This window comes from Phragmites australis, chromosome 3, assembly GCF_958298935.1.
Source record: "Phragmites australis chromosome 3, lpPhrAust1.1, whole genome shotgun sequence".
NCBI lineage: Eukaryota > Viridiplantae > Streptophyta > Magnoliopsida > Poales > Poaceae > Phragmites > Phragmites australis.
In genome coordinates this window covers 43,941,393-43,958,620 of record NC_084923.1, presented here as the reverse complement: position 1 = coordinate 43,958,620, position 17,228 = coordinate 43,941,393, and the positions used below count along the sequence as shown (strand labels likewise).

Genomic DNA, 17,228 nt, shown 5'->3' with positions numbered 1-17,228 from the left:
GACTGGCGGCGGTTCGTTGACGGTGGGTAACTCAAGGTTGGCGTCGATGACAGAGGAGACGGTGACCGGCGATAGTTCGTCGACAGTTGAAGGAGCTGCCTCCTCCAACGCGGTACAATCCAGCTGCGCTTGCGGTCGATGCGATGCCAGGGAAGCCAGATCCGCTGTTGCGCTTGCGTTGAAGTGCGAAGGCGTTGAAGTCGGGGAAGGGTGGAGAAGCATGACGTCAGTGGTGGCATCGATGTTCCCAGTCGGAGAAGACATTGGCGGCAAAAATTGCAGCGTCATGCCGCTCAACATTGCCATCATCTCATCATGGTGATCGGCTCTCTTGATACGGTCCTCTGCCAACATCGCCATACACAACGCCAATTGCTCTGCGAGGCCCATGGCGGCAACTCCAACACGAACTCGATCAGTTATCACAAACCTTAGTGGATCAAGCACTCGATCAACACCGAAACATGAATTCGAGTCTAACCAAAGGACGCATTGCAAGCTCGATTTAGTTCACATGTTTAGTGGAATACAGAGTGTTGGAACCGATATCCCGAACAAAGAGAACCTTCGCTTATAGGGAAAGCCGAAGGCTTCTAGGTGTGACATGTGTTTGGGGTAAATAGTCTCAATTGATTCCACCCGTCTCGGGTACAGTATGACCCTATTTATAGCCCGTACTCAACCACTCTCCGTGGGGGTTTACAGTTTTTACCCCCTTACCTGCTATATTCTCGGAATATTCGGAGGAATTATGGTACAATCAAGTGTATTTACATAATTACAACTCTGCCCTGGGCGGTTAAGTGGGCCTTGACATCCACTCGTGGTCTTCGGTCGATCCCATGACTCTGCTGGAGGCTTCTCAGCTATCAGCCGGAGGTTCACCATGGGCTTCGCTCTTCTTCGGCACCATGAGTAAATCTTCGGTCTTCGTCCAAAGACGCGTTGGTACCTTCGCCCACTCCGGTTAGCAAATCTGCTAGTTCCGTTGTTGCCTTCACCGACGCGGGTAGCTGGGACCGCGGACGCACCTCCGGTCTTTCGACCAAAGGATCGTCCGGGTCTTCGCCCACACGGATGAAGGATTTGGGCCAACCTCCGAGTTGCGACCGAAGGTACTTCGTGATCTTCGCCTGCACTTCCTGAAACATCCCTGCAATCACCCGAATGCGTAACCACCGGTAGACTTTGAGTTACCTACGAAGGGGGAGGGCGAGAGATCATCCCCAACACAGAGGAAGGGGAACAAGAGAACTAGCTGAGAAGGATTACTAGAGTGGGAAGAGAACAACAAAGAAAGGGGTTGGGGAGGAACTAATTCAGGAAGAAGAGGGCCGGTGGAGCCGAGGTAGAAGAAAGGGGTTGTCCGTTCTGTTCTTCAGGTCTATTCTTCAATGTCCTACGCTGCCTCCTTCATCTCCTTTTGTAGTTTCTTTGTTACAACGCTGGGCCCACAAGACAGCATATCCTTCCTCCTTTGGGGACACTGAGTCCGTGACAGGTGGCCCCTAGGCTATTCCAGACTCCCCTCCCTAGAAATATCCACAGTTGTTGCAAAAGCATCATGAGCTGTAGGATAATTGCTCAATTGTCACCTTCAGTAAGTGATAATTATTGCTAAGGATGATATGTGAATCATTCTAAATTTATGTATGTGAGGCGGAGTGGCAAATGAGATGCCGCTCGAGGGTACCGATGGCAAAAAAGCGAATGCCCGTGAGCTTTATGATAGCACTACCCGGTGTTGCACTAGCAGATCGTTGTTTAGATAATCAGAACTTCTTCTAAAAGAAGATAATCAGAAGCTACATTGCATGAAGGGCGGGAAAAGGCAAGCATAAAGACATAAAGTTGTGTGCACTCAGGAAGCACTAGAGAAGTGGGACAGCAGCCACATTTTTGATTCGTGGCTGTCATATAGGCTAGAATACCTGAGCAGATTGAGTGCCGACATTCTGCTATATCTCAGGCTTTCTGCAGTGAGCCACCAACACACGCTCCCAAGGGAGGAAGACGAGCCGAGAAGAGGACGATATCAACGAATTTTACTGTTCAGATGCTCCTGATCGCTGTCCTGCACGGTCCACACTCCCACATAGATCTCTAGCATCTCCTGCGCGCAGCAAGCGCAAGCTTTGTCGCAATGCCCTCCCTGTGAGCCTGGCCACATTGGCGCATGTATGGCAACCTGATGAAATCCTGACAAGTCGGGAGTGTACAGGATTGTCTTTTGCTAAGCATGCATGACAAACGAAGCAGTACCAGGCAATTGGACAAAGGAACGCAATCGAGTAATAGCGAGCTAGTAGAAAGGAGCTGGACGAAACCTGCTTGCTACATTACAGACTGCCCTCTGGTACAGACAACGCGCACGGATCCTCCTTACCCTCTTCCTTCTGGTAGCGACAAAAACGGCAGTGGTCACGATGCCGTTCAGGTCCACGAATCAGGTAACATTGGCGAATCACAAGGACGAGATGAAAAACGTCTGAAACCTGATACTTTGGATCTCGCTGGTGAACGATTTGGAATTTCTCAGCCATTCTCATCTCGAGTGCTGATTTCTGACCGGATGGATGGTGATTTCGTGAAAATTTTCATCCGAGCGCCGGAGGATACGAACAAGCGCTGCACCTGCACGTATGGCCTACGGGCTCATCCCCATCCTGGACGCCCTGGACGCGACCACGTTGCGCGCCTGCGAGTCGCACACCTGCGTGCTGAACTTGCACCCGTACCGCGCCCTCCAGCTGCTTGCCGCAGGCCTCGACCCGTCCGCGCTGCCGGGCGACCGGCTGCCGCTGCGGCCGTCGATCTTCTTGATGGCCCTCCGCATGCTGGAGCACTCCCGCTCCAGCTCCTGCACCCGGCTCGCCACGCTGTCCATGTCCAGCCGCAACACCTGGTTCTCCTGCGCCAGCGCCGTCACCCCTCGCCACGCCTCGCCGGAGCCAGCGGGCTGCTGCCGGCGCGCCTGCGGGCCGGCGGGGGGCGCGAGGCGCGTGCCCGTGATGGCGCGCCGGAGCTGGAGCTGCTCGAAGAAGAGCACCTGCAGCACCGCGCGCAGCGGGAGCCGCTCGTTCTGCGCCGCGTGGGTGCACGCCTCCACCGTCAGCTTTCGGCAGTCCACCACGCTCACCACCCTGTCCCGCTCCTCCGCCGTTAGCCGCGGGTGCGCCTGCACAGTAATCACCAGGAAAAAAGACGTTTTTTCACATGACGGGCACAGTAAGCAACGACAGCTCGAAGAGCCATCTTTTCTTGCCCTTTAACGAGGACGACATGCTAGTGCTGCGTGGTGATCTGGGAGTGTACCTTGAGGTAGATGTCGACGGCGCGGTAGACGCCGTCATCGTAGATGCGGGCATGGTCGGGCAACGCCAGCGCGAGCTCGCAGAACTTGGCGGGCTTCAGGTTGGCATCGGACGCAACCTCCGCAAGGTAGCTGTCCACCAGCTTGCCCACCTGCACCATGGCCACGGCGGACGGCCGCGACACCTCTGCCGCCGCCTCCTCAATTGCGGCTGACGACGACGCCTCGCCGACCTCCTCCTCGGCGAGGAAGTACCTGACGACCCGCTCGACGCAGTCCACGTCGTAGAGCGTCTCCGCGGCGCCGGAGTAGCTCGGGATGAGCACGTCCTCCAGCGTGGCCTGCTCCAGCTGCGTCGCAACCTTCCGCTCCAGCGCCGCGCGGGCCGCGTCCGACGCGCGCAGGATGTGCGCCGTCCTCAGCAGCGCGAACAGGAACTTCGCGGTGACCACGCGCCCCGAGCACTTGTTCGCCGGAAGGCTCGCGACCACCGCTTCTAGGAGCTCCTTCTGCTCTACCTCCGATGATACCGGCGCAGACGCGAGCCGCCGCCGCATTGACCTCGACAGCCCCGGGATGGTGCCCCTGGCGTACGACACGAGGCAGCTCTCCCGGGCCTCCGTCCTCACGTCGTCGCGCGCGGCCATGGCCGCCATCACCCGCTTGTACATGTGCAGGCCGAGCACGGCCAGGTCGTCGAACCAGGACCGCGATGCGGCCGACGAGCGCGCGGCGATGGCCTCCACGCAGCGGGCCACAATGCCGAGCTCCTCGGCTAACGGCAGCAGCTCCTCGCAGGACTTTAGCGCCTTGGTGGCGTCGCCTGGGTGCCGGAGCACTGTCTGCTCCAGGTAGGCCTCCGCGCGCGCTACGAGGTTGTCCTCGGCGTGCTCCTCGGTCATCTCCAGGTACTCGGCCGCGCACCGCAGTGGCGCGACGTTCCAGGCGGTGAGATCGACTCGGACGCCGTAGCAGAACTTGGCCGCCGCCTCGAACGTGCCCGACCCGCCTGGGAAGTCTGGGAAGACAATGCTGTACGGCTGCCCGTCGCCCTCCGTCCTTCTAACCTCCTCCTCCTCTTCCTCTGCTTCCTCAATCTCTGTTTCCGCAGCACCATCATCACCGGCATCGCCTCCGTCACTCCTCCTCCGCCGCCGCCGTCCCCGCGCCGGACGCTCCTCCTCCTGCTCGGTGAGCATGCGGTGGATCTTGCGGCTCTTGGACATGAGCGGGAACTGCGCGCGCAAATCCTCAGCGGAATTTCATCGAGCATGATGCAGGGCAGCATAAAAAACCCCAGCTAAACAAACACCACACAGCGCAAGAACGTACCTTGTGGAGGTGGAAGGCCATGTCGTGCACCTCGAACACGACGTCGCTCGGCAGCCCGGTGGTGCAGAACCTGGCACAGACAGAACACGGCAAACAAAACCCCATCAAGAACACACGCGAACCAACGCAATTCCACACCGAGCCACCAGAACTCAACATCGCTCACCATGCCTGCCCCCTCGACGAGCCGTGCCGGACCGACGACGGCATGGCCGCTGCCCGCTACGCTCCGTCGAATTGTGACTCGGAAGGAGATGGCATCTACTCCGTCGCTCGTATGATTGAGGCGGGCGACGGGTAGGTGTGCTAATTTAGGGCGTCTACCTGGCCAAATAAATTGGCATCAGAAATCCCACTCCCCTGTGGCAGCAGGGAGTTATTGCTGGGGATAAACAAGGGGCAGGCCATGACATGTATGGAAAGCTACGTTTCGTTATCGCTCATGGTGTGGTTACAAATCTTCGCTCATCATCTGCTGTTGGTGTGTGTTTCTTTGGGAGAGAGCGTGATGAGGCGCGAGCTAACCACTCCTCCATGCCAAGCACGAGAGCAAATCACCATTGGTGACGACCTGTAAAGCTTCCATGACTGAGAGGCATGCTTCCGTTTGGAGCGCTTAGGGGAAGACCTACCTGTGCCAGTCTACGCTGTGGATTTGGACAGCGCAGAGAATACTAAAGGGAAAGGAAAATGAAAGAAGAAAAAAGAAGAGGAAAAGCGGCTCTTTCTTGCGTCAACACCCAACAAAGCTTTTGTGAAAAGAGAGAAAGAGATGTGGATGCCCTGGAAAACAATTTGCAGCAACGAGCCATGGACGTCAGGATGCAGCTAAAAAAATGGCGTCACTAGCTTGCTCTAACACTCCACTATCTTTTGTGTTACGTACTCTGTGCAGGCTGGCGAGTAATCTTAACTCCAAAGTGTACGTATGAACTCTAAAGTATACAACTACTGGTACTAGTGCCCCATGTATATTTGTTTTTCACAATTTTTTTTTTCCTTTTCTGCTTTCAGGCGGCCAGATGGGAACTGTCTGAATGAACCCTATGCTTTACCACTGGCCATTTCGTTCTCTCACCGCTTCACTCCTTTCCTTTCCTTTCCTTTCCTTTCCTTTTCCGCAGTCGTTTTCCATCCAGCACGGCAGGGCCAAGGAAGGCACGAGAGGGACGGATGCAGCAGGGCGGCCCTGCAATGTTAAGCAGAGCTGCGGTAGAACGAACAACTCACACTGACGGAGCCGCGCGCCCACCACCCGGTCGGCACCGGCACGGCGCATTCAAGATGAGCAACCGGCCCGAGCGGGGAAGCGCGGACTGGCGAGATTGGATCACGCGCACAGATGCGCCACGGAGGTGGTGGGCTCATTCATGGAAGCTGCTTGCCGCCAAACCAAACAGCTGCAAGTGAAGTGAAGCATTGGGCCTGTTCTAAAAAAAACAGTAAACTTTGTGTGATCCGTATGGAGTCAGGTCACAGGCAATGCTCTCGGATCCAGGTCCGTGGAGGATTGGTGTGTTCTCACAACAGTTCAATTTCTTAAGGGAAATATTCAAACTGAAGTCGAAGTTACCCAGCAAACGCCTTCTTAATTCCGTGAAGAACATGTAGTTTCGGATTTCTACCAAACTGATATTCGCGGTCAAATATACTGATGAGATAAATCCTCCATCCAATCAAAGATGTTTGTATAGTGATTGCATTCTGCCAACTGCCGCACCCAAGGAAACTGTGTCGACATTAACTGAACACATTGTACTACGTAGTTACATACAGTCCTTCAGACCAACCATTTCAGCTGGGTACCAGTATCTATTTATTGCTCTGGATCCCCCTTGGGGTTAGGACAGTGTATAAATTTAGTTGGGTCAGCTTGGACCTCTCTTCGGTTGGCGTGATTGGGTCTCTTCTGCGTAGTCTTCAGCCTTAACCATAGCCGATGAATTAGAGTACAGTGCCACAGTGATTGGCTTGGAGCTCTGTTCTTGAGTAGCCAACAAATGGAGATGCATGTACTCCATGCTGACCGTTGATCAATTGCTTGCTTATGGTGCTGGCGCCTATTCGGGCGTTTCTTTAAGCTGGCTTAGATGTAGTGAAGTTAGTGATGCTAAAATATTTAGGGGTACTCACTACTCAGGTAGGCAGTCAAGCCTAAGCATTGTTATGGTATAAGAAAAGACGGAATCGGATTTGATCCTTGCTTTTTGTTTAGAAAACCATCTGGAATGTTTGTCTCGTCGGCATGCGTGGTGAGCTGAAAGCGAAATGCTGGCTACCGGAGCGTGAGGAACAGTTTGTCCACAGGTTTTCGGTTGGTTCATCGCCGATTGCTGTGTCTAAATCGCCAAATTAGCGTGTCAACTCTACTAATTATCTTGGCTCCTAGGCATAAATCGCTAGCATCGTTTCAGCAAAAAACCACGACAGATAAACGTCTCACACTCAGCGGCGGAGGTTGGACCCAAATTCAGGAGACGGTGAAATCAAATAGGCTTTAACTGAATCACAAAAGAATCGAATCAATAAAATATAAAAGATTATGCTTAAAATACACTATAAATATATAAAATTTATTGAATAAAAAAATACTACAAAATATATAAAATTTATTGGGCTAAAAGGGCCACGGCCTCTCTTAACCACAACTATCCTCCGTGGTCCCCCTGACCACAACTATCCTCGGCGCCTGAGCAGCATCCTCCCCTTGCATTCATCTGAAGCTTACATGCTCTCAGCTGTGCTGAGTCTGCTCATACAGTTGTCCCGTAGCGTCGGAGAGAAATGCAAAGGCTAGCCGAGGTAGCTGGCCGTGCTCGCATGCATATGGGGGCGAGCGCGTAGGGACAAGAGTCGGTGCGATCTGGCCGCGCGGGTGTCGACGGAGGGAAGAAAGTGCCGAAAGGAACGGTAACAGCCTGCTCTCTTTCCCCTGCAATTTGCCTGGAAGTATCTCGTGCGCTTTCTTCCCCGTCATGCATGATGATGCCTGCCTGCCTGCGTCCCTTTTGGCTTTTGGCGACATCATGCGCCTTTTCTGTCGCAATGATATGCCGCGGTAGCGTCTGGCCGTTTGGGTTCAAACTTGAAGTCTGTAAGAAGACCTTTGAGTAACCGTTTCACGGTGTGGCCACTGATACGTGAACTAATTTTTAATGAGTCTCGCGTGTTAGCGACGGTGTCACTCATTACCTCAGAGAAACCGCTTCCGGGAAATCTATTCTAGCCGACCTCTTGTGACCGAGCCGGCGCTTTGAAAGGCCTTCTGCTTTGGTTACAAGCTAAGGCGAGGGCTTAATTATTTAACAACTCCACGTTTTGGTGCGGTGTCAGTGTCAGGTCAGCCTAGACACGTTTAGGCGCATGCGCTAACCGAAAGGAAGCAACAGAACCTACCGATGATATATCTTCGCAGCTCGCTCTACGCCGGCCTGTGGCATGCAGGATCGATGCCGCCAGAGATTCACGGCAGCGACTAAGTACGTAACGAGTGATGGCCAATCGCTATTCGATGTTGCATGCTAACGAACAAGCATTACCAGCTTGCTTGAATACGATGCCACAGTCCACGAATTCCATCACCAGCCGGTCGGCGGCGGTGCAGGTTCGGATCTGAGCGAGACAGAGCTCGGCACGCACCGTGCATTTGTGCGATCGAACACGGCTTGCCGGCCTGGGCGCTCGGCCATACCGTCAGACATCCGTCGGCCCGTATGCGAAGTTGCGAACACCGCCATAGTCCGGCGGCCTGGCACGCCAGGAACGCCGAGATGTCTGGGCCGTTCATGTAGACTCCATTGCCACCTCCAGCCAGGCCTGCGGTTTAGGACAAGTCACCCATGCAGCTTTGCTGAGCCGATAAGATTATCCAAATTACAGTGAACTCCTCTGAAGAGAAGTTGGTCCGATGAACTGACCTGTAAATTTTTTTAAAAAAAAAAAACTGGCCTCATGCATGAACGGCCAGATTAGACAGAGGCCAACTGTCACCTCGGCTTGCATACACACATAAAGAAACGCACTGGAAGTTCATCATTTCCAAACTATATTCAATTTCATATATTCAAATGTATAGCAGAAATCAGTCCTTTATTGATTTCATCCTTTGGCATAAAACCAAGTCCAATTTCAACTAGTACAACAAATAAGCATGTATCAAAATTTCCCTTAGCCAAGTTCCAAAAGCAAACTTATCTAGCTAGATTCACCATCCTTTTTGTCACAAAGGGTGAAAAAACTCCATAGTTAGTGCGCAGCACAAACTAGTAATTTTCATACATTCCAATTTTCAGCCATCTCCAACAGTATATAGGGACATATGTATAGCCATCCGGCAATTTCTTCTGTTAATCCATCCAAGATGCATCGTTCCGCCCACTGATGAAGTGAAGGTGAATTTTTTGTTGCAAGTGATCTCATACGTTCAACGGAACGATCTCGACGAGCTTCCGGCCACGAACGGGTCGCCGGGATACCGGTCAAACATCTGCCGCGCGTCGCCGGCGCCCGGGCCCTGGAGCAGCGCATCCGGCGCCTCGTCGGACACGCGCCACACCTTGATCGACTTGTCGAGGCTGCCGCTGTACACGATCCACCGGGGGGCCGACCCGGTCGCGCGGCTGGCGTCGCCGCCGTCGGCGTTGTCCTCGACGACGGCGATGCACCTGATCGGCTCGGTGTGGCCCGTGAGCACCGAGAGGCAGGAGTGCACACCGCCATCGCGCCGCCACACGAAGATTGTGTTGTCGGCGGAGCCGCTGAGAAGGAGGGCACCGGCCGCGGCGAGGCAGAACACGGCCTTCTTGTGCCCGCGCAGCACTCCGCCGTGGACCAGGTGCCGCTCACCCTCCCAGAAGTTGACGAGCCCGTCGGAGGAGCCGCAATAAAGTACCGGCGCGATGGCGCTCACGGCGAGCGCGTTCACCGCGTGCTCCTGCTTCAGCAGCGTCTGCACGGCCACGTGCTTGGTCCCCTTCCCCTGCAGCTCCCGCCGCCACACCTTCACCGTGCCGTCCGCCGAGCCGGTGAACACCAGCCCGTCGAACGCCGCCACGATGGCGTTCACGTTGTCGTCGTGCGCCACCACCGACTCGAGGCACTTGGAGTCGGTGATGCGCCACACCTTGAAGGTGCGGTCCCACGACCCCGAGTAGAGCAGGCCCTGCGCCGCGTCCGTCGGGCTCAGGCACGACACGGCGTCGCTGTGCCGGATCCACAGCGCCGTCCGGTTCTTGCGCACCTCCACGTAGTTGGACGGGTTCAGCGAGCCGCGCAGGAAGTCGCGCAGCCGCGGCAGGCTGCCCACGCGCTTGTGCAGGCCGTTCTTGGGCGACACCTTCCACACCCTGATCTTTCCGTCTTGGTGGCCAGTGAAGATACGCTCGCCGGAGATGACGATGGCCTTCACGAGGCCGCTCGACGACTTGAAGCCGCCGGAGTCCTTCTGCTTGCGCCATACGCGGATGTTCTTGCTGTCCGAGCCGGTGTACAACGTGTCGGTCTTGGCGGCGAGCGAGTAGATGTGGCCTTCCTCCCTCACCAACGAGCCGATGAGGCTGGTGCCTGGCGCCATGGTGGGCGCGCCGCCGTGGCCTGCCATGGACGCCTCGCTGTGGTGCGACCAAGGGGACGCCATGGTCTGGTTCCAGGGGGACATGTTGTAAGGCGAGCAATCGCCGCTGAAGCTGGACGGGTAGTCGGAGTAGAACCCGGGGCTCGCGCCGCCCGTCGCGGACGAGCTGCTGTGCCGGTTCGAGAAGTCATCGTCCGTCCCCGAGAACTGGAGGTTCGGGTCGGACTGCGGCGCCGGCAGCGGGAGGTTCGACGGGTGCGAACGTGGAACGCCACTGCCGCCCCCCTCGGCATCGCTATGTCTCATCGGTTTCTTGCCGGAGCCCGTGGCGGCGCGCCGGTACAGTGAATGGGAGAAATGGGAGAGGAAGGGGGAGAGCGGGGCTGTGTATGCGTGGAGGAGCTGGTCAGTGAGAGGCGAAGAGAAAGTGGCGGGAAGGGAAAAAGTCGTTATGACCGTTACGGGGTTGCGGCGGGGAAGAAAGGGCCCGTGATCTGCTCCCTTTCATCAGTTCCGGAGGCTAACTTGAGCTTAGAAAAAATAACTTGAGCTTAGAGAAAAAATAACTTGAGCTTAGAAAGACTATATTTAGATGTGGAGCATAAGATATGTCCTATATTATCTATCTATTATATTATCAAGAATCTTGTGGCAAAAATTCCTTTTTTTCCCCTACAATTCTTGTCCTGTATATCATATATTTCTTTGCATTTACGTTCTTGTTGTTTGGGAAATATGAGCTCCATATAAATGGGAATAGTTTCAGTGCTGACAACATATTGTATTAATTTTATTTATTAGGTGACAAAGAAGACATATAATACACAGCTAATACACAGATCGCTCTCGAAAGAGAAAATTCAGAGGTCTTAAGGGAGATTGGTGAAATTTTTAAGGAAATTCGCAGTTGCTGCGTCACGCTCTCGGTGGGGGCTTGCTCTACTGCCCCTGGTTGTTTTTAGCATAATAAAAGAGAGATCCAGCTTGTCTCTACTGTTTCTAGTCCTATCTAATTACAACTCAAATCTATATGCAACCGATCATGTACACATATTTAACACAAATACAACATGCGCAATTATATGGCTTATCTCAAGCTCTAAAAGTCATTAGATGCTTGTAATATTACCATGCAGGGTCAAGTGGTTGAGGAGCAAAGAACTCACCCAGCTCACATGGGTTCTAGGATCACACCAATCTAAATGAAACACCGTGGGACGTCTTCCCTTCAGCGTTCTTTTTTTTGGTATGAGATTTGGTTGGATCTGCGTCCAGTGGCTTAAATGTAAATGATTTGAGTAAGAAATCGGTGGAACGTTAAGTAGAAAACCCCAAAAGTCTATACATGATGTCTGCTTCCGATGAGCATCCGTTGATCGACGAACTGACCACCTGTACCAACAACATGGTGCAGCACCGCAACAATGCGAGGCCACAACTATGCTGCAACGCTTCATTTCCTTCGAAAAATCCGAGAGAAGAGAGCCCCGTGCACAGACGGGTCCCAGTCTCGACTTGAGATGCAACATTTTCACATGAAATTCGTATCAAAAGAAACGTCCGCTACGTCTAGACTCTGAAGATTCCCATTTTTCAATCAGGGCGTCAAGCTAGTTTGAACTCACCAGCTGCTTCAGATTTTGGCGCACATTGAGTAAACAAGGCTCAAATGAACTGGACATGGCTATTCTTATTCCCCTAAAAATTATTGCTGTTACAAGATCCTATCCGCATAATCATTCAAAACCGTATGCGCATCGTTTTCCTAAGGCCATCTCCAACAGCGGCTTCATCTCCAACTTTTGAGGTCGCTGTTGGAGATGGCCTAATGCAGACAGTATTCACCCAGACTTACCGCTGAAATGCTGAAAACCTGGTTGAGGGCATCCGAAGTACTTGTATTAGCTAAGGCTTGCAGACAAGTCGATTGACAAAACACAACAATCATACATATTATTCAGAGAACACACGAAAATGTAACTGCAATGTCCAAGAGTGACGCTTAATATAGCATTAGCATAGCATCTTATGTCTACAATATGAGCTATTGACAAAAGTTCCACATGCTGTAATTGCCAAGATCCATGTAACATAAGATGTCATTCCATCATGGATAGATGTCATTCCATCATGGATTTACGTTTACATGACCTTGTCCATTTAATTACCAATGATCGTCTTGCCATCGTGCTCCATTTGCTTCCTGCAAGAAAAAACAAGAAGAGAATTTGTTAACTGATTGCAGCATTCTTGGTTTCTATGCTTCTGCGATGGCGATCAAGAGGGGAGGACTCAAGATTGAGGGCAAAGAGGCAAGGAGGCAGTCAAGGGATTCCTGCTCCCTATGAAAATCGAGTTGCTGCATATTCAACCAAAAAATGGCTGGACTGGATAAAGATGGAGCATACCTTGCCATTCAAATCTTAGTTCTTGTATTTCATTGTCTCTTTCTCAAATCCAATTGTTGGGAACTGTTTTGCATATTCCTCCACATCATGACGAAGTTTTGCAATCTCAGCTTGGATGCTGCTGTCAGATTGCAAAGTGGCAACGAAGTCCTTGAGCTTCGTTCCACCTAAATTGGAAGAGTTAAAAACAAAACGCAAATCAGGTTATCCCAGTATTGACATATATAAGGACTTTGAATGGTTTTTCTTTGCAGCCTTAATCTTCACAGCACAGTAGCAGCGGTTTATTAAAAAAAACTAGGACTTTGAATGACCTTTCGTTGCAGCCTTAATCTTCACAGCCAAGTTCACTGCTGAATCAAAGAAGTCAGCAACCTTAGCGAAATCTTCCTCAACAAATCCTCTTGATGTAAGAGCTGGGGTTCCTGCATGATGGAAAGTTGATATTAAGAATTTGCAAGCGTAATTTAGATTAAATTGAAAACATTCCATAACAAAATATTTTACCCATCCTGATGCCTCCCGGTACCATAGCTGAAACGTCACCAGGAACAGTGTTCTTGTTCGCTGCAATATGTACGCTTTCTAAAACCTTCTCCACCCTTGAACCATCTATCCCCTAAACATAAAAATGGGAAAAAGGATGATAATTTTTCAGATATGGCATACGAGTTGGAAACAACTAAGTTTTGTGTAATTAGCGCATTTAGCTAATATTTATAAAGAAACAACTACGCCTCAGGTACATCAACCAACATATTTTCCCAATAATGACATCAGACAAACAACCCAAAGGTTTATGGATCATGATTCACTAGAATTAGTTACAGATAACTCCAAGTAACAAAACATGCAATTTGAAAAAGATTTTTATCTTACCTTATTCTTGAGATTCACCAGGACTAAATGGTTATCAGTCCCACCGGAGACAAGATCGTATCCTTTTGCAGCCAAGCTCTGGATAACAATATTCCCATCAAATAAGGTAGTGATTCAAACTGTATAACAATGCTGAAGAACTAGATATTTGTGTTTCATAACATCTGAGGTGAATGGAAATGAAAGATAAAATCACTGTGAATTATATTATCTAATAATGTTGCTAACCCAGTAAAGTGCTTTGAAATAAGGGACAAAATAATACATACTGTATAGATAATCTACTAGAATTTCCTAGAATGTGCTGCCAATATAAACAGTAAACAGGTTACTCATCTTATTAAGTGAGCAATGTATCTTAAGTCTAATCCTCTCCAAGACAAATATTTCTACAAAAGTGTGACTACAGATACCTGCGCAAATCTAGCACAGTTACTGATAACTTGCTCTTGATAAGCTCTGTACTCTGAAGTAGTTGCCTGAAAAATGAAACAACAGGTGAGAGCCTCAGACAAAGCAAAACAATATGAATAAAAGAAAACAACAAGAATTGAAGTGCTGCAGACCTGCTTAAGCGCAACAGCCAAGCCAGTAATGGTATGGTTATGTGGCCCACCTTGCAGACCTGGAAAGACGGCAGCATTGATCTTGTCTTCAAAATCATACATAACCTATAGAATAATATATCATTAGTCCTTTTTTTTCTCATGTATCACAGCATGTACTCATTAGAAGAAACAGATTCAACACCTACAGCATGTACTCATTAGAAGAAACAGATTCAACACCTATGCTAGTATCTTTCATTGTTTTCCTCCAGCCATACCTCTTTTCCTTGCTTATTTATTTCTTTCACTCCCTTCCTGTAAAAGATCATGGCTCCACGTGGCCCACGGAGTGACTTGTGAGTAGTGGTAGTAACTACATCTGCATAGTCAAAAGGAGATGGAATAACGCCAGCTGCGACAAGCCCACTGATATGTGCCATGTCTGCTAGAAGTATTGCTTTCTGCTTGTTGCATATCTGTCAATCGCACAACATGATGGAATTATTCAACTGATTACAAAGAAAACGAATCAATTTTCATTGATGAGGAAGAAAACTTGCCTTCCGCATACGGTCATAATCATATAGGCGAGCATACGCACTTGCACCAGCAATGATCAACTTTGGCCTAAAAAGAACAGCGCTTTTCTCCAACTGTACATAGGTAGCAAATGAAGCATAGGAGCAAATAAGGTGTTAGTGTGATTCATCTTGAAATAATTTTACCATCGAAAGAGACATGAAACAGTAAAAAATATCCTAGATAAGAAACCATTTTTTCGATAAAGCCGCTAAAATGCACAAAAAAAAACACACACACACACACATTGTTGCCCACCTTGCTTAATACGTGTATCTATAAAAGAATGACAAAGATATCTGAATAAGTTGATGACATAAACTAGAAGAAATAAGTAAGAAAAGGACCTGATCATAATCAATCAAGCCAGTGCTTTCATCCAATCTGTAAGGCATTGTCTCAAAGAATATCGAAGTTGCCGATATCTTCTTAGTGTCAGTCTGGAAACATTAAGTAGAATGAGCCATGGGAGTTTCGAGAGCATCATATCTGAACATCACTAAGAATTATGGGAAACTATTACTCATCAGTAGGTATACGAATATGTATGCTTTACATAATCAAGTGTGCAGCTGTCACTTCATTTTGCATAGCAAGTGTGAATGCAAGAATGGAACAACAACAAAGAATCTAAACCAACTGTAGAGCTAACAAGGAAAAAAACAACAAAGAAGGACACATTCATGCTTGTATGCCACCTCAGAATAAAATAGTAAGGAGGTAAAAAAAATCCAGACCCATGTACCTGGTAACCATGAGAAAGATGTCCACCGTGAGGAAGATCCAAAGCCATGATCCTTTCATGTGGCTTCAATAGCGCGGTGTATACATGGAAATTGGCAGGTGAGCCCGATAGAGGTTGCACATTCACTGAAGAGGTAAAAATTGGTCACGAGTTAACACCATTTTGTTGAAAGGAGAACTACCATTATAAGAGAAACATGGTCAGAAACAAAAGCTAAATATTGAAAAATGTAGAGAAATAATGTAGAAGACTAGCTGTGCATTATATGTAGGTTTAACAACTTTATGGAAGGCATTGGCAAGCAGTTTGGTTTATGATGGAGAAATGCCTACATATACCAAAAATAATTTTCTTAAGCGAATTAAGAACCTGGAACTTATCCCTTGTACTCTGATCTCCTTGCAAACTTCGTAACATTTATAAAGTGCCTCATACCATTAGACACTCGCTTAATCTAATTTATTGGCAAAACAGACTGTATCCATCATCTTCTCTGATTGCATCACCCAAACCAGGAAAGAAGAAAACAATTGCATGCTTTAATGCAATAAGAGCTGGAATTCATTGAGAAATGTTGTATAAATTTATTGAACAAAAGAGGAAAACATGAAAAGGCAACATAATAGATATTGCTAGTAGACTATAGAAGATTTTACCTCCCCACTTCTCCGGGTCCAAGCGGAATGCCTCCAAAGCACGTTTCTGACACAACGACTCAGCCATATCAATGTATCTGCAGCCGAGAAAAACCAGAACAAGCACCAATCCAGATTAAAATTCACTGCTTCACTCAAACGGCTATTCAATTTCTCAATCAAACATGCATCTCTCGATGGAAACAGAGTGACAAACTGGTCGAGCATGGCCCTACTCATTTCCACCGTAGTATCTTGCGCCGGGGTACCCCTCGCTGTACTTGTTGGTCATGACGGAACCTACCGCCTGCATCACTGACACCGACGTGAAATTCTCCGACGGGATGAGCTCCAGCCCCTGCATCAAACAGATTGACACAATTCAATAAGCTCTTGAAGAACCACAGACTATATAACCAAACATCGCAACGATTGCAGATGAGATGACTTAAAAAATCGTCTAAAAAAGATGACCGAAACAACCGGAGACCTTCCATTGGCGGGCCTTCTCGTGCTCGATGATGTCGGCAATCTCGGGGTCGACCTCCTCCAGCGGCGCGTTCAACTGCTTCGGCCACTGCACCCGACGCCAAGAACAAGAGATGAGCACGAGCAAAAAACAGAACGGAGCAATGAACATACCAACGATTAAGAACAGAGTAATCGGAACATACAGTGATTCCGGATCTCTCCTCCGTCGCCGGCAGCGACGCCTGCGCATGCACAAAGTTAAATCAAACGAAAAGATTCATCAACACCGCACGCCGCCGTGATCCTTTCTTACGAGCGGTGGGTACAAGATAAGACCAAGAACGAAACCACCACCCTGCCATGAACGGAAGAGGGGAAAAAACAGAGAGAGAGAACCGGGCGGCGGCGTACCATGGAGTAGAGCGGCGTGATGCGGGAGAGCGGCTGGCGGCGGAAGGCGTCGGAGGAAAGCTTGCGGAGCGCCGTCGCCATGGCCATGGTGGGCGGTGGTGGGCACGTCCTCCTCTCCTTGGGTTGGAGCCTCGTTTGGGAGGTAGTGGATTCGCTGGTGTTTTTATGGGGTTATTTTAGCTGGATATGCCCAGTGCCGCAGTCATCAGCACTCACCACACCGCACCAAACGCATCGGCGTCACCAACCCAGTATTTTTCCTTTCTAAATCCACGTATAATGTATTTCCTTTTTTGTTGATATTTCTATAAAAAAATATTTTTATCACTCGTTTT

At 49.8% G+C, this 17,228-nt stretch overlaps 3 protein-coding genes across 4 annotated transcripts; all 3 read right to left on the bottom strand.

Annotated features, from left to right (window-relative positions):
• Window positions 1–2,195: 2,195 nt before the first annotated feature.
• On the bottom strand, window positions 2,196–5,320 carry LOC133913268 (BTB/POZ domain-containing protein At5g66560-like). Of its 2 annotated transcripts, XM_062356373.1 has the most exons (4): window positions 4,812–5,319; window positions 4,646–4,715; window positions 3,316–4,548; window positions 2,196–3,178 (listed from the first exon to the last, which is right to left on the bottom strand). In XM_062356373.1, the coding sequence occupies exons 1-4, from the start codon at window positions 4,853–4,855 to the stop codon at window positions 2,648–2,650; spliced, it is 1,878 nt and encodes a 625-aa protein (XP_062212357.1). In that variant the 5' UTR covers window positions 4,856–5,319; the 3' UTR covers window positions 2,196–2,647. The 2 variants fall into 2 exon arrangements, with proteins under 2 accessions (XP_062212357.1, XP_062212356.1); XM_062356372.1 differs by having other exon boundaries at window positions 4,646–5,320.
• A 3,397-nt stretch (window positions 5,321–8,717) lies between these two features.
• Window positions 8,718–10,705, bottom strand: LOC133913267 (protein JINGUBANG-like). The gene has a single exon (XM_062356371.1). It carries the CDS (start codon window positions 10,521–10,523, stop codon window positions 9,069–9,071), a length of 1,455 nt encoding a protein of 484 aa, XP_062212355.1. The 5' UTR covers window positions 10,524–10,705; the 3' UTR covers window positions 8,718–9,068.
• A 1,439-nt stretch (window positions 10,706–12,144) lies between these two features.
• Window positions 12,145–17,075, bottom strand: LOC133913266 (serine hydroxymethyltransferase, mitochondrial-like). The gene is made up of 16 exons (XM_062356370.1): window positions 16,894–17,075; window positions 16,686–16,724; window positions 16,502–16,588; window positions 16,248–16,369; window positions 16,033–16,109; window positions 15,377–15,501; window positions 14,979–15,071; window positions 14,613–14,705; window positions 14,331–14,528; window positions 14,071–14,175; window positions 13,918–13,983; window positions 13,505–13,582; window positions 13,133–13,244; window positions 12,940–13,050; window positions 12,626–12,792; window positions 12,145–12,420 (listed from the first exon to the last, which is right to left on the bottom strand). Exons 1-15 carry the CDS (start codon window positions 16,978–16,980, stop codon window positions 12,641–12,643), a joined length of 1,545 nt encoding a protein of 514 aa, XP_062212354.1. The 5' UTR covers window positions 16,981–17,075; the 3' UTR covers window positions 12,145–12,420; window positions 12,626–12,640.
• Window positions 17,076–17,228: the final 153 nt, after the last annotated feature.